Source organism: Panthera onca, chromosome B3 (genome assembly GCF_046562875.1).
Source record: "Panthera onca isolate mPanOnc1 chromosome B3, mPanOnc1 haplotype 2, whole genome shotgun sequence".
NCBI classification, from domain to species: Eukaryota; Metazoa; Chordata; class Mammalia; order Carnivora; family Felidae; genus Panthera; species Panthera onca.
Genome location: NC_138344.1, coordinates 46,978,032 through 47,004,293, shown reverse-complemented (window position 1 = coordinate 47,004,293; position 26,262 = coordinate 46,978,032). Strand labels below are relative to the sequence as shown.

The window sequence follows — 26,262 nt, the reverse complement described above, 5'->3', positions numbered from 1 at the left end:
TCCTGCCATCCATTCCAGCCTTGGACTTCCTACCTCTGGGGGAAAAAAAAAATCCTAACTCTTAAGTTGCTATTTTGGGTCTCTTTGTTAGTAGAAACCAGCCCAGTTCCTAACTGACATAGATATCACAACTCATGGGGTATAATTAAAGAATCAAAGTAAATGAAGCACGCAGGTCATGAAATTGGAAACAGAAAAACAAAAGCGAAGGAGAGCAGAAGGAAATAATAAAGAACTAGAACTCAATAAGAAAATTAAAAAAGGAGAGGCACCTTGGTGGCTCAGTCAGTTAAGCATCCGACTCTTGATTTTGGCTCAGGTCATGATCTCATGGTTCAAGAGTTCAAGCCCTACATCAGGCTCCATGCTGACAGTGTGGAGGCTGCTTGTGATTCTCTCTCTGCCCCTCCCCCACTTGTACTTTCTCTCTCAAAAATAAAGAAACTTAAAAAAAAATTAGAAAAATGATTGCTATGTCTTAAGAGCTAGTTGTTTAGGAGAACAATTATTAAAAAATATACATAGATACACATTTTATTTACACAAGAGACCGGTGAAGAAAGCACAAATAAAGACACTGGATAACTCGAGATATAAAAGAGATGAAATGATCTATGCTTTGTAAAAAAAACTCTGTGCAAATAAATTTGAAAATGTGGATCTGATAGATGATTTTCTCAGAAAATGTGCTGCCAGACTGAGTCCAGAATAGAAAGACAACTGAAAAAGCCCCTAGCAGTGAAAGAAATGACACAGCTGTTCTCTGTGACCAGTTGCTACTGTTCTTCCTGGGGCTTCTTTGCTCTCAGAGTTCTTCAGGGGGTGGAAGTGATTTCTGGTGGGAGGTCTCTGAGGGTGGGGTGGGCTGGGTGTCCTTCCCGGTCATCTGTGTGCGGTCTTTCTGATATGGTGGCCACACCCCACCAAAGGTGATGGCACCCGATTCTTAGCATTAGGATACATCACAAAGTAAAGGGCCCTGAGTCCTCAGTGTTTTATAACATTTTTCAGATCAATGTGTTACTGGATCCCTTTTGGTAAGAAAAGATGATGAAGAGTTATTTTTATTCATTTTCTCTGATTGTCAGCCTCGCAAAGTCAAAAATGTTTTAAATGTTATATCCAAATAAATAGTGATAGAGATTTCAAAGCAAGGCTGTACATAAAAAAGGTTGAAAGTGTTATTCCAACAAGAAGATCAATAATAGTATGGGAGAAAGGAAAAATGGTGAGCATCAGAATTCCTTAGCTCTTAATTGTTCCGTGGAAAAGTACCTTGTTCTCAAATGCTGGTAACTGGAACATCCTATTGGTTAAAAATAAATAGCATAAAGTGGGAAGAAACCAACTAAGGAAAAAAACCCAAAGCAACCAGAACGGGCTGTCAACTAGAAACGGAGTAAGGAAGTTATGCCAAAGGTGTCAGGTTAGTATGCCAGCCTTCTGCCCAGAGGCCAGGGTTCAAGCCCAGTGTTGACAACACTGTGGTCACAGAGGGCATCCGGAAAGGCCTGTTTGGGTGACTGTTTGGTTCTGAAGTGTCCTTGCTCCTTGTGTCTTCTTGAACTTTCCCCTTATAATCTTCATTTAAACAGATACGATTCGTACCTAATGCCCTCTTTTTACCTGTTTTTCCCTGGTAGCGAGAACCAGTGAACCATGGAGCTGTATTTCGGTGAATATCAACATGTGCAGCAAGAATATGGTGTCCATCTGAGACTCGCAAGTGATGATGGCAAAAAATCAAGGAATGCCCAGAACTCTAAGGCAGGCTCCTATGGTGTCAGTATTCGGGTACAGGGAATTGATGGCCACCCCTATATAGTCCTGAATAACACAGAGCGGTGTCTAGCAGGCTCGTCTTTTTCTGAAAATGGGCCACCATTTCCATCTCCAGTGATAAATAACCTGCCTCTGCATTCCAGCAACGGGTCTGTGCTAGAGGAGGACAGCGCAGAATTGCAGCTCCCAGAAAATCCTTATGCCCAACCTGGTTCTGTAAGAAACCTGAAACAATCCTCTCTCTTTGAGGGCAAGAATGGGGTTCTAGAAGGCAAAGAGGGGCCAGTGAAGCCATCTCACATGCTCAACTTTCAGCGGCATCCAGAGCTTTTGCAGCCCTACGACCCTGAAAAGAATGAATTGAACTTGCAAAATCACCAGCCTCCTGAGAGTAATTGGTTAAACACTTTAACAGAAGGTACCAACAATAAGAAGGCTTGGACATGCTTCCCCAAACCTAGTAGTTCGCAGCCTAGCAGCTCTCCTTTGGAAGATGTGGGCAAATCCAGTGTGACGGCCATTCGTTTGTGCAGCTCTGTGGTCATAGATGACCCCAAGAAGCAGACCTCAGTGTGCGTAAATGTTCAGAGCTGCACCAAGGAGGGGCTGGTAGAGGAGGCCCTTTCCCCCAGTGGGAGGTCCCTAACTGCCCACAGCCCACACACCCATCCCGAAACCAAGAAAGCCAGGCCGGACGTGCTTCCCTTCCGGCGACAGGATTCAGCGGGACCCGTCCTGGATGGAGCTCGGTCCCGGAGGTCCTCTTCCTCATCGGCAACTCCCACTTCGGCCAACTCTCTGTACAGATTTTTACTTGATGATCAGGAATGTGCCATCCATGCTGACAATGTGAATCGTCATGAAAACAGACGGTACATCCCCTTCTTGCCAGGAACTGGGCGGGATATTGATACAGGATCCATTCCTGGTGTGGATCAATTGATCGAAAAGTTTGACCAAAAATCTGGCCTCCAGAGGAGAGGAAGGTCTGGGAAGCGAAACAGAATCAACCCTGAAGACAGGAAGAGGTCCAGAAGCGTGGATAGTGCCTTTCCCTTTGGTCTCCAGGGGAACTCCGAGTACCTGAGTGAATTTAGCCGGAACCTGGGCAAGTCCAGCGAACACCTCCTCCGCCCGTCACAGGTCTGCCCGCAGAGGTCACCTGCTCAGGATCACCGTGGGAAACAGAGCGTGGGCCGTGCCTTCGCGAAGCTACAGGGGGCCCCCCTCAGGTCTCCCCAGCAGAGCAAAGATGGGAAAGTTCCAGAAACCAGAAGTGGTCGGGAGAGTACAAGCACGCATGCATCTTCCCTCCCAGCACAAAGTAAAAAGGAGGAGGAAATCAAAACAGCCACCGCTACGCTGATGTTACAGAATCGGGCGCTAGCAACTTCGCCTGACTCTGGTGCCAAGAAGATTTCTGTGAAGACGTTTACTTCCACCTCAGATACTCAGGTGATGCTAGTGGGTCCTTCTTTCTTTCCTTCTTTTTGCATTCCTTCTTCAGCCTCATGCTGCAGGAGGCTCTGGGAACACAGACCCTCTATCTTGAATCAGTAATTGCATATCCGACATTGTTTTAGTTTCCCCCTGCAGAGTTTTCAACCCACTGCCAATTGTATGGTTTTCCAAGTCAGTTCAGTACACCGAGAATCCCACTGTGGTCTTGCCTGTAAACGGACTTGTCAGAGTACAGAGAGGCTTGATTTTTTTTGTCAGCCTATGTGTGAGATCTCAAAGTGTGCAGAATTTGTTTCCATCCAGAGGTTCAGTGTTGAGGTGTGTGTAGATATACTGATTTTTCTCATGAAATTGAGCGACCAGGTTAATACCTGGCCTGAGGAATTAGGTTAATCCTAAAGTGATGGAATTTATTTAAGTGATATATTTAGTGTTTTGGTAGTACCCATAAAAAATAATGATAGTGATAAAAGTGCTAATAAGGGTGTTAAGTGCCAGCCACTGTTTGCTACATATTACAGGACTGCACCAACTCTGTGAAGGTAGGTACATTAATCTCCATTTACAGGTGAGAAAATTGAGGTGAGGTAAAGTTAAGTAACTTGCTCAAGGTTACAGGGCTCCTAACTGGTGGAGCCAGTTATAATGAGGATCCTTACCTGAGGAATTGTTTTTGGAAAGTAGGAAGGTGTTTGGAAGCTTCTGCTTCAGGGTTTCTGCCTGCTTCCTGGAAACTCCATCCTGTGATCTAATAACAGCCTTTATATTCCAGGCCACACCAGATCTGTTGAAAGGCCCGCAAGAGCTCACTCAACAAAGCAATGAGGAGACGGCCAAGCAGATACTTTACAATTACCTCAAAGAAGGGTTAGTGATATTCCTTAAAGGAGCAAAGTATTGTCCTTTCTGGTGGGGTCTTGATTTTTTTCTCCTGAGACCTTGTGTTTTGCCTTCCCTTTCTGATCTGTGTGAACTATTGAGGCTTAGGACTCAATGGCTGGAGTTTTCGTAACAGTATTTGAGTCTTGGGTACTGAGTGTGAAGAGCAAGGGGATAATGAATATATGTGATATATATTTTAATTATTTAAAATTTTTTTTTTTTTTAACGTTTATTTATTTTTGAGACAGAGAGACAGAGCATGAACGGGGGAGGGGCAGAGAGAGAGGGAGACACAGAACTGGAAGCAGGCTCCAGGCTCTGAGCCATCAGCCCAGAGCCTGACGCGGGGCTCGAACTCACGGTCCGTGAGATCGTGACCTGAGCTGAAGTCGGACGCTCAACCGACTGAGCCACCCAGGCGCCCCTATTTTAATTATTTTAAACCTGTACATCCAACATGAGACTCGAACTCACGACACCAAGAGCAACAGCCACATGCTTTTCTGACAGGGCCAGCCAGGCACCCCTGTTTTTCAAATGACTTTTTCTTCTTTAAAAAGAAGTTCAAAGATGGGAAGAATATCTACTCTTCGGTTTTCAACTAAGTCAGCCACCTTGAGTTCTTCATGCACAGAGTAGTAATCAATTATTCGCAGTTACAAAGAAAACCACCTCCCCCACCCCCTGAGTTGACATTGGCCAGGAGCCCCTACTTCTATGATTTTTAAAGCATGTATGACTCATTTAAAAGAAGTGCTTTTCACAGACTTATCTTGGAGGTTGAGTTTGAGTAATCTGGTTTTCAGTCCTTGCTTAGATACTAAGTCAGGAATTTGCAGTTTCTGTTTCCATTGTCTCATCCGATAGGATTAAAAAGGAAAAAAAAAGCTTTACAGCCTGATGTGACTGTGAGTCACTTACTTGAACAAGTACCCATTGGTATCAAAACCCTTCATATTTTTGCATTGTACCTTACAAATATAGATCGGTAATACAAAGCTGACAAAATAGGTTCAGAGTATAAGAGATGGGCTCTTTTTTTTGAGGTGGGGGAGAGGTAGTAACTGAAGAGATCCTTTTAGCGAAGAACTAGTTATTGGTGTCTCTCTGTGAAGGTTTTTACCATGTTAAGATTTAGAGAGAAGAACTTTTGATTTTTAGAATTCTTTCTCTAATTTTTTTTTTTTTTTTTTTTTTTTGCTCATGATTTATTGAGAGACTGGGGAGACAGACTTTAATAGGAGGTGGCTATTTAAGGAAACTTATTTAAAATTTTCCTAATTGCCAGGTATGTGTGATAGAAGGTGTGGTAGAAGTTAATAAAACTGATCATTACCTGTGAAAATGTAGACAGCTGCGGTGTTGACAGTCTTGGCCTGGGGGATATATTTTTTTAAAACACAGCATAAAAACCAGTTAAAATCACTGTAGATCATTCTTAGCATTAAGATTTAAAAGTAAAGTGTGTGACTGTGGGTTGTGTGTGAGAGAGAGACACACACAGAAGAAATTCCTTGCTGGAATGAAATCAGTCATTTGAGTCAAACAACATATTGGTAAATTTTCACTGTGTGTTTTCTCCAGGCTTAGAATGTGATTATATCTCTTTCACATGTTTGGAAATAGGAACTCTTCTCCCAAATTGAGTGGTAACGTGTAACAAGGTGTTGGAAGAGAAATACGCCATCCATCCTGTTCTTCCCTCAGTGGTTTTGTCTGCAGCTTTAATTAATTCATACCTCTTGCAATTTATCTTCTTAAACGGCTTGTTTGTGTGTCCTGGCATCTGAAGTATCCTGAGAACCGTGGTTGTGCCCCTTACTGGTTTTTTTTTTTTTTTTTCTTCCTGCTGCCTGTTTTCCAGAAGCACCGATAATGATGATGCAACTAAACGGAAGGTCAACCTGGTTTTTGAGAAAATCCAGACTTTAAAGTCTCGAGCAGCAGGGAGCACACAAGGAAATAATCAAGTAAATTGGAGTTTTGTATTCTGTAGAGGGCATTTAACTTGGAATGTGGCAAACAAATTGTTGTTTCTTCAGCCTGTACATTTGGTTATGGCAGTAAGTGGGAAGTTACCCGAGTTGTGAGCAGGACCTAAGATGGAAGACCATGCTTTAAATATTATTATTATGCACGAACTTTTTTTTCAGAAAGGTTTTAAGATATTTTATTCTTAAAAATAATAGCATATTGGGACTCCTGGGTGACTCATTTGGTTAAGTGGCCGACTTTGGCTCAAGTCATGATCTCATGGCTTGAAGGCTCCTGAGTTCAACCCCCGGGTCGGCCTCTGTGCTGACAGAGCCTGTGTCTGTGTCTCCCTCTGTCTCTGCCTCTCCCCTGCTTGCGCTCAGTCTCTCTCTCTCTCAGAAAAAATAAAAATTAAATTAAAAAAACACAAACCTATAACAAGACAAACAGGTGGTGATACAAATAGGTAGTGAAATTTAGAAAGAGAAAATAAAAATAGGAAGAATGGGGCATCTGGGTGGCTCAGTCAGTTAAGTGTCCAACTTTAGCTCAGGTCATGATCTGATGGTCCATGAGTTCGAGCCCTGCATCAGGCTCTGTGCTGACAGCTCAGAGCCTGTGACCTGCTTTGGATTCAGTGTCTCCCTCTCTCTCTCTGCCCCTCCCCCGCTCATGCTATGTCTCTGTCTCAAAAATAAACAAACATTTAAAAAAAAAAAAAAGAAGAGGAAGAATGACTTGAAATCATGGATGGAGAACCCTAACATATTCCAAGGTATTGAAGGAAGGTAAGTGTGAACTGGACCCAAGCTCTAGAACTTCAGAGAGTAAGAAATAAGGATAAGAACAAGAGAATAAGAATAGAGACTGGTGAAGTCAACCAGCATGGGTGGGAGAGAAAGGAAGGAATGGATTGGGGTCAAATTTAAAAAAAAAAAAAAAAAAAAAATCCTATTTATTATACTGAATTCCAGTTGGGACTTGGAGATTTTTTGTTGTTGTTAGAAGAGTCCTCTCATATTTGATGAACATCTGCTACATGTCAGACACACCTTGTGCCCTGAGAGGAAGCAACATTTAAGAGGGATGACTAAAAGCTTGTTCCTCAACCCTGCACCACCTGAATTGACATCCACTTCTTGCTTGTGTGTCTTCTCTTTGCCTTCTGGGGAATTCTGCATGGAAAGGAAAGAAAATGCCAGAGACAAGTCACAGGAAGTTTGTCTATAGCTTCTTTGTAACTTTGGAAACGTACGTATACACGATGTTTTTAGGCATCAGCTACCCTCTTCTCTCTACTGTTCAGCACTCAGCTAACCCATGACTGCTGTTATGATATCCAGTAGAACAGTTACATACATACATTATTCCCACAGAGGAATCTTTGAATTATATACCATGCTTATAGGCAAGCTTCAGGGGTTCTCCATAGTTCTTACAATTGAAGTGTTTTGCTAAAACTCTTAAATCCAAATTATCGCTGTGAGTCTTGCTTTTCACTCACTGGCATATTTTTTGGGTGAAAACATACATCTTTGGTCTTGATGTTGAGACTGTGTTTGTGGGCACAGACTAAGGGGATCTGGATCAAACTAGGGAAGTTAGGTTAAGCCCTCTAGAATCCAGGACACTAATGGTGTCTCAAAAGAGTAAAGAACGCTCTGGGAGAAGAAGGGAAGGCAGGGTGTTCTAGGTAGAGGGACCAGCATGAACAAATATAAAGAGGTGTGTGTTTGCTATGTTTAGGGGACTGGAGGTAGTTTAATGTAGCTGGAGCAGAGAGCCAGGATATGGGGAGGAAGTGCCAGGTAGAAAGGACCTTGGATATCACATAAGTTTCCATTTTAGGCTGAAAGTGATGGGCCATCATTGATGGACTTTGAACAGGAATGAATAGTGTCATATTTGTAGAAATTTATTCCTTTTGCAGCTTTTGGAGAGAGGTAGGGTAAGAGGAAGGGAGATCAGTTAGGCTGCTGGCGCATGAAGCCAGAGATGATGAGATGAACCATAGCTCTTCGACTTCTGGCTGAGATCACAGCACCATGACTGCTGAATTGCCCATACTTTTCTACTCTCCATCTCTCCCTGTTATTTCTGAATCTGATTATCTGCAGGCAAAGGCTTGGGAGTTTTATCTTTTAGGTGTCAGCTAAGTGATTTCCTATGAGAGAAGGAAAGACCATGTTGGAAACAGCAGAGCAGGTAGAGTTTTCATTTGGGCAAGAACAGTGTACAATTTCTCATGAGTTGGATTTAGATTTCCATATTGGATTGTTCTCATTTTGCTTAAGGAAATAGGAAGTCCTGTGTTTTTGTTGACTCTTGGGTTCAGTTAACTTCACAGGAGTAAGTCAGGAAGTATCTCGTTCCAAGTTCATTATACACAATTCACACCTGGATTCAGGTGCAGGAGAGCCAGGACATGGCATTTTCTAGCTTCATTTTGCGCCTCCCCTTTGTAGTTTTCTAGCCACTTTGCTATAGGATTTTAGCCAAATCCTTTTGAGAGCATCTCCTGTTATTGTATCCATGGAAGAAACAAAAAGAGATCATTAATATTCATACTCAGATCAGAGATGATATTTTCTAATAGGCTCTCTTTAATCAGATCCCTCTTTGTTATATCTGTCTTCATTATGGAAATGTAGCATCCAAAAGAAGAAAGCCATTGTAGCTAGCATCCGTTTATTTATTACTCGTATACAGGCATATGCAGAGAGTGAGAAAATTTCTGGTTATGGAGCAGTAAGTCCCAATGTCACGGAAGTTCTGTAATAGATGGATTGTGTGAAGGGCCTCGGAGACACGGAGACATGGGCTTTGGGTATAACTTTATGCAGTGGATGAATCTACAACAAATATTTATTTTTATCTTTTTATATTCTATTGGCATCTGACTTATATACAGTAAATTGCACAAATCTTAACTGTGTAGTTCATCGAGTTTTTTTTTTATTTTTATTTATTTTTTTTAACATTCATTTATCTTTGAGACAGAGAGAGACAGAGCATGAACGGGGGAGGGTTAGAGAGAGGGAGACACAGAATCCGAAACAGGCTCCAGGCTCTGAGCTGTCAGCACAGAGCCCAACGTGGGGCTCGAACTCACGGACCGCGAGATCATGACCTGAGCCGAAGTCGGCCGCTCAACTGACCGAGCCACCCAGGCGCCCCTATTGAGTTTTTAACAGAGTTGTGTGTCCATGCACACACCACCCAGATGAAGATACAGAACGTTCTTATCCCCAGAAAGTCTCCTTGCGTCCCTTTCTCTATAGGGATTTACATTTGAATTGGATCTTAAGATTTTGGTGTTACTGCTCAGATTGTATTTTGGGAGACGGAGAGAATAAAGCATCTTGAACATTTACATTAGAGAATCTTTGCAATAATTATAGGCTTCTAATTCTTCGTCTGAAGTCAGAGATCTGTTGGAACAGAAAAACAAGTTGACCACAGAAGTGGCCGAACTTCAGAGACAGCTTCAACTAGAAGTCAAGGTACCTGTTTTTTCCTTTGTTATTATTAACATTTCTGTCTTGCTTGATAATATTTTAAGCACATTGGGATGCCCAAGTGAAGTGAAAGTCAGTTTTTTTTTTGTCCCCAAAAGAAACATTCCTCTCACCGCTGAGTAAAAATTCCTGTATATTTGGCTCCTGCTGTCCAGAGAAATTTTTATGTTTCTATTTTTTAAGTAACCAAAGCATATAGACACCATTTGCTCTGACAGAGTGAAACACTGTTGGATTCAGGCAGGCCAGTAGGAAACTTAAATGCGTATAAAATACCCAAACTGAGTGATAGAAATAGCAGACCGAGGTTTAGCTGTCTTCATAGTTCTTTTAGACATATTACAGCTCATTCAATATTTAATATTCTTTCCAGTTGCAAAGTCCCATGCCAAATGATGTAGTTTGATTAAGTTGTCTAATAAGTAAATGCAAAGCCATGGAGTCCATCAGAGTTTCGAGGTAATCTGTGGGATTGCGTTAGTGTTGGGTGGAGGTACTTTCAGATCACATGTATTTATATTAGAATCAGCAGAACATCAAGGAAGAGAGAGAGAGGATGAAAGCAAACTTGGAAGAGCTCCAGGGCCAGCACGACAGTAAGGTGGAAGAGAACTCCATGCTGCAACAGCGACTAGAAGAAAGTGAAGGGGAGCTCCGGAAGAACCTGGAGGAGTGAGTCCTGGGCCAAGAGCCTCTGCCCTTCCTGGGTTCTTGCATCCGATGTAGCCAGAATCTTTTTGTCCATTTAATACCAACCAGCCTTCCAGATGTTAATAGGGGCTGCTGACCCCTCCTTTTCTCCCTCTTAACCTTTTAAAATGGGGAAACTGGTGACACATGCAGAAAGGTTAATAATTTAAAAAATCTTTATAACCTTAAAAAATGCCTTGTCAAGTTTCAGCCCCTTAGAGTGACTCTTCATAGCAGATAAGTGAGAAGCAGGGAATACAGAGTGTTGATATCTAAAGACAGAGTTCTCGAGGAGTCTGGACCCAGCCTCTAAAAAGCACATCATATCACTTCTGTAATCTCCTAGTTGGTGAGTTTTCTCCTGAGTGTTGCTGACCAGTGCTTATGCATCTGTTGAGTCTGCCGAGAGGGAAAGTCAAAGCCAAGATGGCCCTGTCATTATGTCATATTAAAATCTGCAACAAAAGGATCTGAAACCAATGTCCGAAAATGTACAATGCTATGAAGCTCTGTGGACATGGTGAAAGCCTTAAGTGAAGGTTTAAGTGGGGGTGAAATCTAGAAGGGAATTCAAGAAAAATAAGACATTATATAATAAAATCATTTAATTGCCCTTGCTATTTTGATGGTGTAGTTTCTGCTTTTAAAGCATTCTTAGAGGTTAATTCCGGAAGAATTGGTGAGAAAAAAGCAAAATTTAGGGTGTAGTAAAGACTTTACAAAATAAAAAGGTAAAACAGTTGTCAGTTTGATTTAGAGCAGAGGTTGGCAAACTTTTTCTGTCAGATAGTAAATACTTAGGGTTTATAGGCCATATGGTCTTTGTTGAACCCACTCAGTTTTGCCATTGTATTGTGCAAATGACCATATGCAATATATAAATGAATGAGCATGGTTATATTCTGATAAAACTTTATTTACAAAAATTGGCTGTGGGCCAGATTGGCCAATAGGCCATGATTTGCCAGTTCTCCTGGGGCTGGGGGTGGGGTAGGGTTGGGTGGGAGGTAGGGAATAGGGTGGCTTTGGTGAAGGCATTATCAAAGAGGTTGTGCTTTTGGGGGGTCAATTTCTCATCTTATCGTCTAAATTCCAGGACCCTGTGGTCTCCTTGTGGGGAGAAATGGTCACTATATAACCTTTCCCATTACATTGGTTTGAGTTCTCATTTGTCTTCTTGTTAGGCAAGTTAGACTGAAGTCATGAGTTCTTACCAGTGCCTTTTCTGGTTTGTGATGCCTTGTTCAGTATAGAATGGACAACAGGAGGCTCTTTGGGGCTTTAGATGACTCTGCTTGACCATCCTAAGGTCTGCAATCGGACTGGATGAAAAAAAGCTGGGCCCAGGAGAGTCTCTCTAATGGGCTTCCTTCCCTGCCAGACTGTTCCAGGTGAAGATGGAACGGGAACAGCACCAGACTGAGATCAGAGATCTTCAGGACCAGCTTTCAGAAATGCATGATGAGTTGGACAGTGCTAAACGATCCGAGGACAGGGAGAAGGGAGCTCTGATTGAGGTAAGGGGGACTGTGGGATCAGCTGATATGAAAGCATCTGCCTGGAGAGGATGGGATGGGTGGAGGTGGGGCGGACTGGATACTATGAGCCATAGTCTGTTACGTGTATTTGCTGCACTGTGCCTATGACTAGATTCCATAAAAGCATCACAGTATTATTTCCTTCTGGATTAATAGGTTTTAAACCTTGTCTTAGGAAAAATTTCAACCATACAGTAAAGTAGAAAGATCAATATATGAACTCCCATGGAGCTCCAACCCAGATCCAACAGTCATCAACATTTTGCCATACTTTTACCATTTCTTCATCTGTCCCTTCATTTATCCCATTATTTTTTTATCTGTCCATCTGTTTGTCTTTGCTGAATCATTTCACAGTTAATTACAGATAATACCACACTTCACTCCTAAATTCTTTGGCATGCATCTTAAAAAAATTAGGGAATTTTGTTATAACCACAATACTATTATCATACCTAAAACAATTAATAATTCCTACAATATAACAATAATGCTAATACCTGGTCCTTACTGAGAATTTGTCCCTCAAGTATATTTTATAGTTGTTCCTCCATACCCCAAGCCAGGATCCAACCTAGAATCCCATATTGCTTTAATTGTTTTCTCTCTTTGAGTTTGTCTTTGTATAGATTTTGGTGCATATTTCCAGCTTTCTTCCATTCCATTGGTTTTTGGAAGAGACCAGACCAATGGCCCATATTTTGGATTTGTCCGATTGTTCCTTATGGGGTCCATTAACTTGTTCCACTATCTTGAGCGTTGCCAGTAAATTTGAGGTTAGATCTAAACACTAACAGATTCAGGTTAAACTTTAGGTAAAAACACTTTGTAGGTAATACTAATTATGAGAAAGCATTTTAAAGATGTTAGTGCCCATACAGCACTTATCACAGTTAAGTTTTTGTTTAAGGCTCCTACAAGACTGTAAGCTGTAGGAGGCAGGGTTGGTGATGACTGGCTTAGTGTTTTATCTGCAGTAGCTGTACCTGTGACTGGGACATATGGCACTCAGCACATATTTGGTGGATGGTTGGATGGATGCATTATGAATGAATAAGTGAATGAATGAATATATTTGCTGTGTACATAGGTTGCCTATCTGGCTTTTGCCCGTATGAGTATATTCCCGACTGAATATTTAGCTCTTCTCAATCCATGAGTCAGTGGATGAGGTTGACTCTTTCCACTGCTTAGCGTTTGTTGATGATTGTGTGGTTTTCCAAAGACCATCATTATCTCTCCCCTGAATTAGATTGCCATTCTGTTGAGTTGGTAGACACACATAGGTTATGATCATTGACATTGTTTTGGTGGGAACTGGGTATAATCGAGGCTCAGAAACAGAACTTGTATCTCTGCGCTCATTTAGATGTTTTGATGTTGGCTATAATACTATCATAACCTGTATTTTTGGCATAGTTTTGACATTTATTTCCTTATAAGCGTTGGTTTATAGGAACAGCCATAAATAAATGATACATAATTTAGAATGATGCAAAAAAAAAACCCATAAAAAAATAAAGGTATCCTGTCAACCTTTAATTTTCATTTTCTACCACTTTCCCCCTAAGGGCCTGTGTCTTTTCTTCATCCCCTGTCTTGGAGTTAAAGTTTCTGGCTGCCTGTAAGTGTCAGCTGTCAGGTGTTTACTCACCCCCTTCCTTGTTTGGTTTTGGAGTAATTGCCCAGGAGGGATTTTAGTTCTTGCTCTTTAGAACTTAGAGTCTCTTCCCCATGACTTGGCAGCGATGGAGAGCAGAGAGCTTGTGGCCACCCAGGATAGGCATACTCATGGATTCATTTTTCACATGGGCAGAGGGAAATCTCTTCTCTTCTCCCCACACAACCATCTCTCTGTCTCTGTTTGGACCTTTTCTCCCAAACAGGCCTCAGGTCTGTTCCTTAGCACCTATTTCCCTTTTTATCCAATGACCTCTATCTTTTTTTTTTTTTTTTTTAATTTTTTTTAACATTTATTTATTTTTGAGACAGAGAGAGACAGAGCATGAATGGGGGGGGGGGGGGCAGAGAGAGAGGGAGACACAGAATCAGAAGCAGGATCCAGGCTCTGAGCCATCAGCCCAGAGCCCGACGCAGGCCTTGAACTCGCAGACCGTGAGATCATGACCTGAGCTGAAGTCGGACGCTTAACCAACTGAGCCACCCAGGCGCCCCTCCAATGACCTCTATCTTAAAAAACCACCACATTTGTGGGATTAGACTGCTTCTCGTGGTGCTGCCTTCTTCAGAGGGCTGAGTTACAAAGACAAGGTGCGTTAGAATGAGGCTTTGAAAATGGGTGTATTTGTCACTGAAGCATTAAAACATCATAAAATGAAATCTTGAAATGGACAGGTGGTGGAAACATTTTCCGCACACCTTAATGACTATTTTTCTGCATTTTCTGTTTGCCTTCCTATCCATTGAGAATTTTCATCTGCCCTTCTGTAATTTAGGGACAGTTATAGTGCCCCTGCAGCTTTGATACCTGCTTTTATTTTATTTTTTTAATTTTCTTATTGTTTTTTTATTTTTGAGAGAGAGACAGAGAGCAAGCAGGGAAGGGCAGAGAGAGAGAGGGAGTCATAGAATATGAAGCAGGCTCTGAGCTGTCAGGACAGAGCCTGATGTGGGGCTTGAACTCTCAGACCACGAGATCATGACTGAGCTGTAGTTGGCTTCCCAACCAACTGAGCCACCCAGGTGCCCCAATACCTGCTTTTAGAAGTTCATTTTTCAGAACCACTTTTCCTTATTATACTCTATAGTCTTCATAGTTCATCTTTTAAGGAGATAAACCGTAATATGTTTCATCATCCTTCTATATTTATTGTTTCTCTTTTTATTTTCAATTACGTAAAAATGTATTGAACATTTTTCACATGTATCCTTTTACTACTTTAAAAAAATTTCCTAAGGGTAAGCTTCCAGAAATGATGTCGTTGAACAGTTTATGGCTTTCAATAAAAATGTAGCTTTACAAACAAATTTAAATAGAAGACTGCCATGAATCCTATGATTCTTGTATGGACACTTTATTGATTCTAAAAGAGGAAGGTGTTAGCTGTTGGGAAGTCTTTTAAGTTGCTCAATTTGTTCACTAACTGAAACCTATAATTGTTAGTTGTTCTTTTTATCTGGTATGCTGTATCCTTTTAGGTTCATGTTAGCACATTTGACTTTGCTTTATTCTGTATCTGTCCCTTTCTTCTACTAAAATTTTTTTTAATGTTTTTTATTTTTGAGAGAGAGGAGTGATGTGCGTGCATTAGTGGGGGGGGGGGGGGTGCAGAGAGAGAGGGAGACACAGCATCCTAAGCAGGCTCCAGGCTTCAAGCTCAAGCTGTCAGCACAGAGCCTGATGTGGATTTCGAACTCACTAGCTGTGAGATCATGACCTGAGCGAAACTTGGATGTTCAACCAACTGAACCACCCAGATGCCTCTGTCCCTTTCTTCTAGCCGGCTAATTCAAAGACGTGTTGGCTTTGCTTCCTCCCCCATTTCTTGCCTAGCACAGCACTAAGCAACAGAGCAAAGGAATAAATTTCAGTTTTTAAATCTTTTTAGAATTGTCACCTTTTTAAGAAAAGGGGATAATTCTGAATTGAGCCACGTGCTTCTTTGCCTCTTTAAGCACAGTGTACTTAGAGTGTATATTAATGAATATGATTTAATTAATCAAATAGTTTAGTGACTTATTTACAGTGGTAACTAGGATAAGCATATGAACCTCAGTTTTGGTGATGTGTTTTCAGGTTGGTAATGAGAGACACAGAAAGGAAACAGAGCACATCTGCTCTTACAGATGTTCCCAGTGTTGCTGGCTTTCTCATTATTTGCCTCTTCCTGTAACGGGAGGACTGTTATCTGCTGTCTTTCTGCAGGATTAGTTGGGGTACAGTTAGCTTCTCTGTGCCAAAGTGGGTTTCTCCTCTGGAAATTCATCCTCACTGTTTTAATCAAGTTCCTATTACTTGTCACCAACATTTAAAACCTGATCTATGGTTTCTATACCACTAATAAAATAGACCCTGTCTCTTTGTCATGTTCAATTTATTCTTCATATCTTAATAAAAAGTGGCTTGGGCGAATCCAATAACAGATTATAGTTATGGCCAAGTTTTCCATGGCATTTAGCTTAGAAGAGGCTCTTAAACACAATGCACCTTAAACACTTCTGCTTTTAAATGTTTTAAAAAGTTTGAAGGCTTTTTATTTTGTGAGGCTTGCCACAATCCATAAGATTTTTAATGAAATCTCTTCTAATACTTCACATTTTGTTAAATAATACTGGGCACCAATACAAAATCAGTAAAGCAACATTAGGAGAGAATAAAATGGCTAAAAAGAAGATAGAAAGAAATAGTAAAAAATACAATTTGCTTAGGATAAGCCATATAACTGACCAAAAATAAGATGACTTTGTTATTCTTAAACAATTGATTGTTCTGAACTTTGTAAAAAAAATTCAGGTTACAAAAATGATTATGGGACAAGTTTTCAGCCACTTCTTTGTCTGTGAATGCATTTCCCTCTATTCTGGGGGAAAGGGGTGAACGTGAGACCTCTCTCTAAGTGCATGACAGTGGAGTTTTCTAATTACCAACCATCATCTTTGATGGGAGCCTACAGTGCTGACAGATGGGCCTCACTCCAACAGAATCTGGTAATGTTTTATCCTTGGCATTTGCCAAGAGCAAGTACTTGAAATACTCTGGTATTGAAATTATATTGATCCGAGGATAGACTGTGCTCAGAAATGAGGTCTCTAAATAGTTCTAAACTTGCAGGATATTACTGAATTATTACACATATTTTAATCAAAAAGTACTAAAAAATAATCATGGTTTTCATCAGCTGTGATGTGCTTTCTAGGCTGTTCTTCTGAGAACAAAATTTACATAATTCCTATCAGCTACAGTTTTGATACAAAACCCTTACGTATCCTTTCAGTGAGTGTGGGCCAGCGATGGGGACCCCTGCTGAACTTCTGGGAAACATTTATACAGAAGAGATCAGCATTTTTCTCAGGTTGACCTGGAATACCTGTCAATAGGTGGTGTGTGGAGTGAGGCTTTCTATGGAAAGTAAGTGGCTGCTGTGGATATTCTGGAATGTCTGCTTTCCAGATAGCCACTTGCTGCTGCCAACAGCTAGGTCCCAGAGTGGGCTTCTCTTTTTCTTTCAGCTTTTTTTCTTTTCTGGTTCTGGGCATGTCTGTTTTCTTTTTTAATTTTTGTTAATGTTTGTTTATTTTTGAGAGAAATAGAGACAGAGCGTGAGTTGGTGTTGGGGGCAGAGAGAAAGGGAGACACAGAATCCAAAGCAGGCTCCAGGCTCTGAGCTTGTCAGCACACAGCCCGACACTGGGCTTCGACTCATGAACCGTGAGATCATGACCAGAGCTGAAGTCGGATACCTAACCGACTGAGCCACCCGGGTGCCCCAGGGAATGTGTCTTTTCTTTAAAGAGGTGGACTTCCTTACAGGCACTTCCAGCCATACCCAGTGTTCTATTCTATTTGCAGCTGAGAGACTGAGCACAGGGTAATTGCTCCTCAGCCCCTCTTGAGTGTGTAGATTTGTGGTCAGGCTTGCAGAGGCTGTGTGATTAAAAGAAGGGGTATTGGTATCCAGTCTGTGTTCTAATCTTCCACCTCTAAGCTGTGTGAATGTAAGCATGTTAGTGTCTCAAAGCTTCAGGGTTTGGTTTTTTTTTTTTTTTTTCCATCTATGAATAAGAATAATATTAATCGCCTTGAATATTCTCTCTTAGGATTTTTGGAAATCTTACCACAGTTCCTGTTATATACTATGTACCAAGCACAATCACATCTGTCGCCTCTCCCTGCTCACATACATTCATACTCACTAGGCTTTTATCTCCTGGATACTTTGTTATCTGCACCTAGCCTGAATGCATATGAAGTTTGAAAGTGCTGATTCTGATTGGGCAAAGCTTTCCTTTGTTTTCTGATTGGTATCTCTAGAGAGGCATGGTCACCTCTGATGGGTATTTACTTACGTTTTGAAATTTATATACTTTTTCTGCTCTCTTTGTCTTGATATAACTGGAAATGAGGATACCGAGGCGATGGGATAAAGTTTCTGAAATCTCTCGTGGTTTTTTGGCCTCTACCCTGGAAAACCTCAAGTGCTGCTAAGTGATAGGGTGAGGTGTAATCTGATTGGATTTGTACAACACAGGCCACTTAAGCAAAGCCACGACTGCAGATAATGGTGCGTCGGTGTAAAATGGACCATAAAAACCTAGGTTCTTGACATGCATTGGTGGCAGGGCACACCAGGCAACGCAAAGACCAGATACATCCTGGGAAAGATAAGTGTGGGAAGAGGAACTGCCTTATCATCAAAACAATTGAGAAATGGGTGAGAGTAAGAGGAGGAAGTGGAGTTAGAACCACAATGTCTGTTAGAGGCTGGCAGAAAGCCCAGGAAGACCTGATGGGGTGGCCAGTCACAGCCATGATGGTGGGGGGGTTTCTGCTGCCTTGGCTGGCAGCATTGGCACCAGGATGTCCCCTTTGGTGCGTGTCAGGATGGGGTATATTTTCATAAGATTTGCATATGTGTTCTGTGCTTGGTGCTTTGGAAGAACCAGAATTGCCTTATTTACCTGGATGAATCTCTTGACCTTTCTTCTGAGCTTCTCAGTGCCTGCTAGCGAAATTTTTGAAGGGCTAAGTCTTGGTCTGTGCCATGTGGCTCTACCCTGCAACTGGTTCAATGCATGTGCATGTCCCAGAGAAAAGGCTAAGAGATTCCATCGTCAGTCATATTTTCATCCCCTCATCAACGACATACTTCTTGAATGGAAAGTCGTTTATCATCGCCAAGGCCTCAGCTCCACAGGTGGCAGCCATTCCTCTGATTCTCCAGGAATTCCAAGAGAACAGGATGTGTATTTACTCAGAAGCCACCAGTGAAAAAATAGACCAGTTTAGAATTCTTACATCTCCAGACTTCTGCCGTGCTGCATGTGTGAATTTATTTCTACTCAGAACAGACACATTCCCAATATCATTGATGTGTGCACCAAAAATACAGTCAGATCTATATCCTTCTTTCAAGGGGCTGACAGTCTAACAGGGGAGGAAAGAAAATAATCTCTGTGGACTGCAAGGTAAAAGCATTAAGTGCTCTGAGACACACCGCTAGAGTGAGATGGGTATCAGGAAGGGGATTCAAGGAAGACTTCTTGCAGGAGATCCTGCTCTGAGTCTTCAGGGATTTTCTGAAAGGCAGAGGCAGGTGGGATTGAGAGGGAAGAAGGGCGCTTGAGACAGAGGATCACGTCATAGGGGCCACAGGTGAGCAACTGGATGCAGTGAGTAGTTGGGTGGCAGGAGAGCCTAAACCAGGGAGGCGACGGAAAGGATCTCTAGGATGTTACAGAGCTAACATTTTGGTTGTGAAGGACAAGGACAAGAGAGGTCAAGGATGCTTCTAAGCTCCCAAGCAGGTGGTGCCATTTAGAAGAATAATGAACAAAGGAGGAGGAAAGGAAGGAACATGATGAATTCGCTGAAAAATATAAACCTACTGAATCTTAGGTGCCTGTGGGACATCCAGATGGATGTGTCTGGCAGGTCACTGGAAGTGCAGGTCTGAACTCAGATAAGAGTTGGGAGGTAAAGGTTTGAGAGTTACTTACTTAGAATGAATAGTTGGGAAAAAAAAAAAAAACCCAACCGATGAGCTTGCCAAAAAAGAATAAAGAATGCGAAGTTGCATTCTTGGGGATCATCTTAGCTTTTGGGAAGAGGGAGAGAAAAGCCAGGGAAGATTGTCATAGAAAAAGCAGCCTGAGGGAAGAAAACAGGCAAGTACTGTCTTTGAACTGCAGGGCAAAAGAGAATTTTAAAGAGAGGTTGGGAGGATCAAAGAAGGGTTGGTGGAGAAAAGTGAGGACCGGGGAGAAGCCTGGACTTGTTGACTGAGAGGTCACTATGACCTTGGAGGGGACAGTCTTAGTACAGTAGGATCCAAGGCCATGTAGCAAGAGATTAAAGAGTGACTAAGTGGTCAAGAAGCACAGTGGACAGAAATTACACTTTATAAAAATTTAGTGGCAAAGCTTGTTGTTGTTGTTGTTGTTGTTGTTGCTTTTTGACCCAGTGGATTCTTGTGCCCTGAGGGAAAGAATACAGACTCAAGGAAAGAGAAAAGAACAATGTGACAGAGAAACAGATCACCGATGGAGGAAAGGCCTGGAGCAGGCTGGCGAGGGGCAGCTCGTGGTGTGGGAAGTGGCTGCGGGTGGGAGGGGGCTGGGTGTGCGGAGAAGAGCCGGGGTGGGGGTGCTGCCGAGGCACCCGCGTCCGGGTCCCGCCAGTGTGACGTGGGGGCGTCTGCAGGAGAGGAGTGTCCTGAACTTGAGGATCGCCGAGTAGGTCTGAGACAAAGATGGTGAAGTAGAAGGAATGCGAACTTTTGGCAGGACACGCTTGGGTTTAGGTAATGCGATTTGTAGTGGAACGTGTTGCCCCAGTTTTGTGACTTTTCTCAGGAACTCTTGGCAGTGAATGAGGAGAAAATGGGAGTGTGTGCCTTGCCCAAGTGCGACAGGAGACTGGGCAGAGCCCTCCCAGTACCAGGGCTGTGAATGAAGGGTTTGACCACACGCAGGGCCCCAGGGGGGGCGTGAAGTTAAGTGAGCCCACACAGTGGACACGTCCCCCACTGAAACAACAGCACACGTGAGCCCTTTGTGAGGGCAACAGACCATTCATTGCACAGAAAGGCGGTGAGATGGAAAAGACACACCTGCCCCCTCAAAGCAATGAAAATGAAATCAGTTTCCCTTTTTCTTCTTCAAATCGAATCTCAAAACGAAGGCAAACAAATCTAGGGGAATGATGGTGTCAGAGGAGTGAAAGGGATGAGGAGGAGATGGTCTAAACTGGTGTATACTATGGTGAGGAGAGAGTCAGAGGACAGGTTGAGAGGATGGCCATTCGTCTGGGCCACCCAGCTGGAGGGGACACGTAGGGCCATTCAGCAAAGATGTTTAATCCTCACCTCCCTGTTCACGCTTCCGTCTCTAGGAACTCTTACAGGCAAAACAGGATCTTCAGGATCTGCTCATCGCCAAAGAGGAGCAGGAAGACCTCTTGAGAAAGCGGGAGCGTGAACTCACCGCCCTGAAGGGCGCCCTGAAGGAAGAGGTTTCCAGCCACGACCTGGAGATGGACAAACTGAAGGAGCAGTACGATGCCGAGCTGCAGGCCCTGAGGGAGAGTGTAGAAGAGGCCACCAAGGTGAGTCTGCTGAGCCAGGTCTGGTCAGACTCCAGGGCATGTTGGCCCGGGGCAAGAGAGTGAGGGTGTGGCACGGGGACAGACGAAGGGGCGAGACCGCCTTGCTCACGCCTGTGCTAGTTGTTTTTCTTTTCACTACAGAGTGAAACTCAGTTTCATCAGATTGTGGAAATAGAGCTTGATCATGAATAATGAGCTCAGCCCTGTTGCTCATTGGCCCTGTTGACCATTTTGAGTCTATAAATTTAAAAATTGTTAAGGACATGGATAATGCTTTTATTTGAGGTGAGATTTGGAGGCCCGTGAGGGAACCGAGCCCCTTGCAGAGTACAAACCGGGGCCCCTCCAGGTGTGCCTAAGGGTTGGAGGCCGAGGGCATTGGGTGGCTTTGCGACAGGATTGCAGACCAGACCCAGATTTCTGGAATCCTGACCCCTGCCCCTGCCTTAGCCTGTTCCTTTTGACTTGTGAAGCCTTTTGTTAAATGGTTTGGGTTCTTTTCTTAGCAGAGTTCCACCAGGGCTAATTGGCTGAATTGCCCAGACCCTTGTGAGATAATTTTTCTCTTAATTGAATTCTTGGCTCCTACAACATAGGTTGTAAATTATGTTGAGGTCTTCTGGTGCAGGCTTCATCTTGGCTGTTGAAGAAGAGAAAAAGCAACGTTTTGAAGGGGAAAATGCTTTGAAATATCATGCCATCTTTAGGGAATGAGGGGAATTACAGAGTATAAAGTTTTTTAGAGTCTCTGCGATGCACAGGTTAAAGAGGATGAGGAAAGAACTCTTGATACTGTTGGTTTATTCTGTGATGATTATGGCGACAGCTTTGAGCTTGTAGGCCCCCCCCTCCCCTAAGCTCCATAGTGATTCACTGATTTTCAATTATGGCATGGTAATTGCAAATGACAAGAAGTGAAAGATGGTTTTGTTTGTTATAACAATAAAAGGTCTGGGAAATAGTGTGTTTGGGGTTGTTATAACTGAGATAGTTTTTAAAGAGCTTCTCATTGATTTGCCTTAGGTTTTTTTTTTTTTTTTGGAGATTAGGTTTAGTTTGAAGGAGAAAATGGAAACTGATTTAATTTTCGTTGCTTTGAGGGGATGTGTCTGTTCCATCTGATTTTCTTTCTGCGCAGCAGCCTGGTGTCCTTTTTCTTAGCTTTTCTGTGCTGTTGTTTCGTGGGGGATGTGCTAGTAGGCTACTGAGTAAGAGGATTCTCCTTTGAACCCACATGTCTTTATCACGTTCAGACCTTTCATCAAAGCTCGAGTTAATATGTTTATTCATTGAAGGGTAGTCGAGGATGGTGTTTCGGGCATATGTATAGTGATCTGAATATAAGGAAAGTTAAATTTGTGCCATGCATCAGATGCAGGATATGGTATTAGAAGCTTGTAGGTCCTCTCACAGATAGTGCAAGTGGGGAAGGGAAACATGGTAGGTGAAAGAGGACATTTTTGTTGTATGACATCAAGATCATCTGTAGAGACATAGTCTGTTGCATTTTGACTCTTTCAGAGGTCAGTATTGTATGTTAATGTACAGCATTTTAAAAAATGTTTTATTTTTCAGTGAGGACAAGTGGGGGAGGGGCACAGAGACAGGGGAACAGATGATCTGAAGCAGGCTGTATGATGATAGCAGAGAGCCCAATGTGGGGCTTGAATTTATGAACTGCGAGATCATGACCTGAGCTGAAGTTGGATGCTCAACTGACTGAGCCACCCAGGTGCCCCAAGTACAGCATTTTAATTATGCCAATTTAAGAAAGATAACTTGGTTGACCCATATGGGTTTGTGAAAGAAATAACAAGTGAGTTAACCAAGACATGTATCATTGGCAGAGAATGTAGGGTTTCTAAGCAGCAGGAAACTAACCAAAAAGGGATGCACCTCAGCATCCAAAGGGGTGTGTGCCAGCAAGGTTCTTTGTCCCAAGGTCATATTCTACAGTGCTCTCAGAATCTTCCCCTGAAAGGACAAATCTGATCATGTCAGCCTGTGCTTAAAGGCTCTCTTGGCTCCCCATTGCTACATTTAAGTTCCAAGTTGTTATCGTGGTAGGTGATAGAAGCCCTTTTTCTACCTAACCCCGTTTCCAGAAAACTCCATGTTCTCTTAGTCCTTTCACCTTTCTGTACATGTGAGCTGACCTCCGTCCACTTTTCTGCCAGACTACCCCCTTGAGAATCCTTCAAGACCCTCCCCAAATTTCCTCTCCCCTGTGATGGTGACTGGATACTTCCACTCCCCTTTGTGGGGTTAATTGCACCTTTCTTAGGGTTTCTTTTGCTCCCTAGTTATTCATCTTCTGTAGTTTCTATGATACCATGTTGTAACTCATCGTGTCTGTGACTTCGTTAGACTCTAAGCTTCTTAAAGAAGCACAGAGGACATTTTTATCCTTCCTTTTTCTTCCTGGAGTAGGAGTGGAAAACTTAAGTACCTTAGGGCCCAGGCAAGGACATGAATGAGTGGACTTCTGGGTGTGTTGTTGGGGGGACAGTAGGACACGGTGGAGACTGTGGCAAACTAGTAAGTGTGCCCTTTGCCGTAGAGTTCGTTCCTTCTTTACTGCTGTTGAAAATTGTTAGTAAAGGAATCCTGCCCCATGTTGTCATCTCTCAATTTTTTTTTTTTTTTAAAGAATTCGGATATCTGGATGTTGATGTGAGATCTTCCGACTTTTAAATTAGCAAGAGAAGAATGATATCGATCAAACTCAGCTCATCTGCAGGCTGCCATCGTGTGACCTTTGTCTCTAGAGTTTAGCACAGTGTCTGGCACACAGTTATATCTGCGTAATCTGATGAGTGAAAGGAAGTAGACGACAAATTCCCCTCATAACTGGGTTTTCAGTCCCTGTTGTGTAGTTACTCTTGGCTTTTCTGCGATGGTGATGGAGGACGTCTTTTAGGAAACTCTGTTACTCTGAATTTCTGTACGTTGCCTTTACGTTTCCCTGCAGTTTCCTAAAGGGCATCATGATTGCATTTTTGTCTCTTGTTTAGCTTGTGCTTCTGAAGGTGGTTGCTGAACAAATGTGACTGAATCATATCTAATGGAAAAAATAAAGTCAGTTTAGCAGACAGATGCTGCCTTTTTGTTACATTATTTACATGTGAGTATTCTATAATAGAATTTTAAGGTTATTCTATTAACTACTTGGAGGAGAGTGAATTAAATATAATTTTCTAAAGTTTATTTTATTTATTTTGTAAGAGAGGGAGGGAGGGGCAGATAGAGAATCTCAAGTGGGCCGTGTGCTGTCAGATCAGAGCCTGACACAGGCCTCGATCGCAAGAACTGTGAGATCATGACCTGAACTGAAATAGAGTCAGACACTTAAGTGACTTAAATACAACATTTTAATTTGGTATCTTGTTTCTTAAATGTGTGCATTAGCATTTAGCCTTTTGCTGTCCCAGAGGAAGGACTTATCCACCACTGTGACTAAAAACTGACATTTCTTTGAGGAACTGCATTGCATTAAAAAGTTTATTTCCTTGGTAAGTCTTAGGAGGCAGCCCAACTTCCTGCCATCAGTTTTTCTAATTTTTGTCACTGCCCCAGGGCCCAAAACCCCTAAAGTGCTATTTTATTGTTGTCAAATAACAAATATTTCATCCTGGCCTGAGCTTGAGTGCAAAAAGTTTTAAATTACTAGAACATTTGGTGAAAACCACCAAGTTGTATTAAGAACATTTTACAGGCATTCCAGATAGACACTCTGCAAGAGTGGTCTTGATAGACCCAAGCAGCTACACCTTTAAGAACAGAATGATTGCTTACCAGATGAGAATTCATGAGTGCTCGTTTTTTGTTTTTTTGTTTTTAATTCTTTAAAATTAATTAATTTTGAGAGCAAGAGAGAGAGCATCAGCAGGGGAGAGGCAGAGAGAGAGAATCCCAAGCAGGCCCTGCACATTAGCCTGGAGCCTGATGCGGGGCTTGAACCCGCAAACCGTGAGATGATGACCTGAGCCCTGAGTGCTGTGGTTTTGTGGTGTTTCCTTGTGCAGCAAAATGAAGTGTACCTTCCCCTCCAAGCAGTGGTGGTTTGGGTCATTAGGGGAGCTACTTGAGTTCCCTTCCCATTGAGAAATGGAACTTGACGTCTGTTAGAAAAGGGGGTTATTTCTATCAAACATTCTTCCAAAGGACCCTTAAGGACTTTGACACTGTATTTCATAGCTACTTCTTTGTGCTATGTCCTTTTATACTCTTTCTGGTTTTGAAAGCGAAATGTTCTGTCTCTTCTTGGGTTTGTGGCAGTTGCTAGAATCTAAGTGAGGAAATGGACAGTCAGTGAGGATGTGAATGACCGCTGTCTGGTGGAAAAATGAAGCCGATAGCTCCTCTTTTTCATCCGTACCCCTTTCCATCTTCAACTCCTCGTGCAAAAGACAGGTGCAAACAGTTTAGTGTTTTCATATTTCTAGCTCCTCCAAGGAGTTCCCTGGTTGCTTCTTGGACCTTACAGTTTCTAGGGACTGGTGAATGCTGGAAATCTTGTTCTAGTTTTTTTCTTCTCTTTCATACTCAAGACTGTCATCATTTTCCACTAGGCATCCCCAGTGTGTGGCATTTAATAGGTGTTTAATACATGGTTTTGGAGGACAGGAATAGACAAAAGAGAGATGGCCTTTGAGTCCTGACAGTCCTAAGGCATATTAGATTATTTTAGGGTCTAATTTATGAATTTAAATTGTTTCTTGTGAAAATGACCAGATCTTGTCTGTTGAGAGCAGTTTCATAATGTTAATGTTGATCTTCGAAGGACTGATTTGTGTCTAAAAGATATAGGTATTTTGAGGGTGTTCAAAGAGCCACTTTTACTTTTGTATTGTGTAACATGACTTCTGGGCCATTAGGCCACCTCAAGGCCTCAACACACAGCAGTTAAGCAACAAATATGTCTTAGATGAGTGGATGAGTGGAAGGAGAATGGAGATACGTGAGAGACTCTTGCCATCTTTCACGTCTCCATTTGTATTATATGTAAATACAACATTTATAAGTTTACTTACTGAACCATTGTCAAGTGCAAGGTATGGTGAAAGTTACGAAGATAAATCAGAGAAGTGTACCTTCCAGAAGATTGGAGGGGAGAGAAGTAATACTGAAGCTG

The 26,262-nt window shown here is 42.3% G+C and overlaps 1 protein-coding gene across 6 annotated transcripts in view; it reads left to right on the top strand.

Moving 5' to 3' along the window:
• The window catches only part of CGNL1 (cingulin like 1), a 159,572-nt gene that overhangs the window by 54,755 nt on the left and 78,555 nt on the right, over positions 1 to 26,262 (top strand). For 5 of the 6 annotated variants that reach the window (XM_078448645.2, XM_078448641.2, XM_078448643.2 and 2 more), the window contains exons 2-8: positions 1,644 to 3,237; positions 4,016 to 4,110; positions 5,990 to 6,095; positions 9,501 to 9,602; positions 10,141 to 10,289; positions 11,689 to 11,824; positions 20,916 to 21,128. In XM_078448645.2, the coding sequence (XP_078304771.2) occupies positions 1,660 to 3,237; positions 4,016 to 4,110; positions 5,990 to 6,095; positions 9,501 to 9,602; positions 10,141 to 10,289; positions 11,689 to 11,824; positions 20,916 to 21,128 (2,379 nt within the window). In that variant the 5' untranslated portion in view covers positions 1,644 to 1,659. The remainder of the gene's footprint in view (positions 1 to 1,643; positions 3,238 to 4,015; positions 4,111 to 5,989; positions 6,096 to 9,500; positions 9,603 to 10,140; positions 10,290 to 11,688; positions 11,825 to 20,915; positions 21,129 to 26,262) is intronic. The other variant, XM_078448644.2, reaches the window with a different exon arrangement.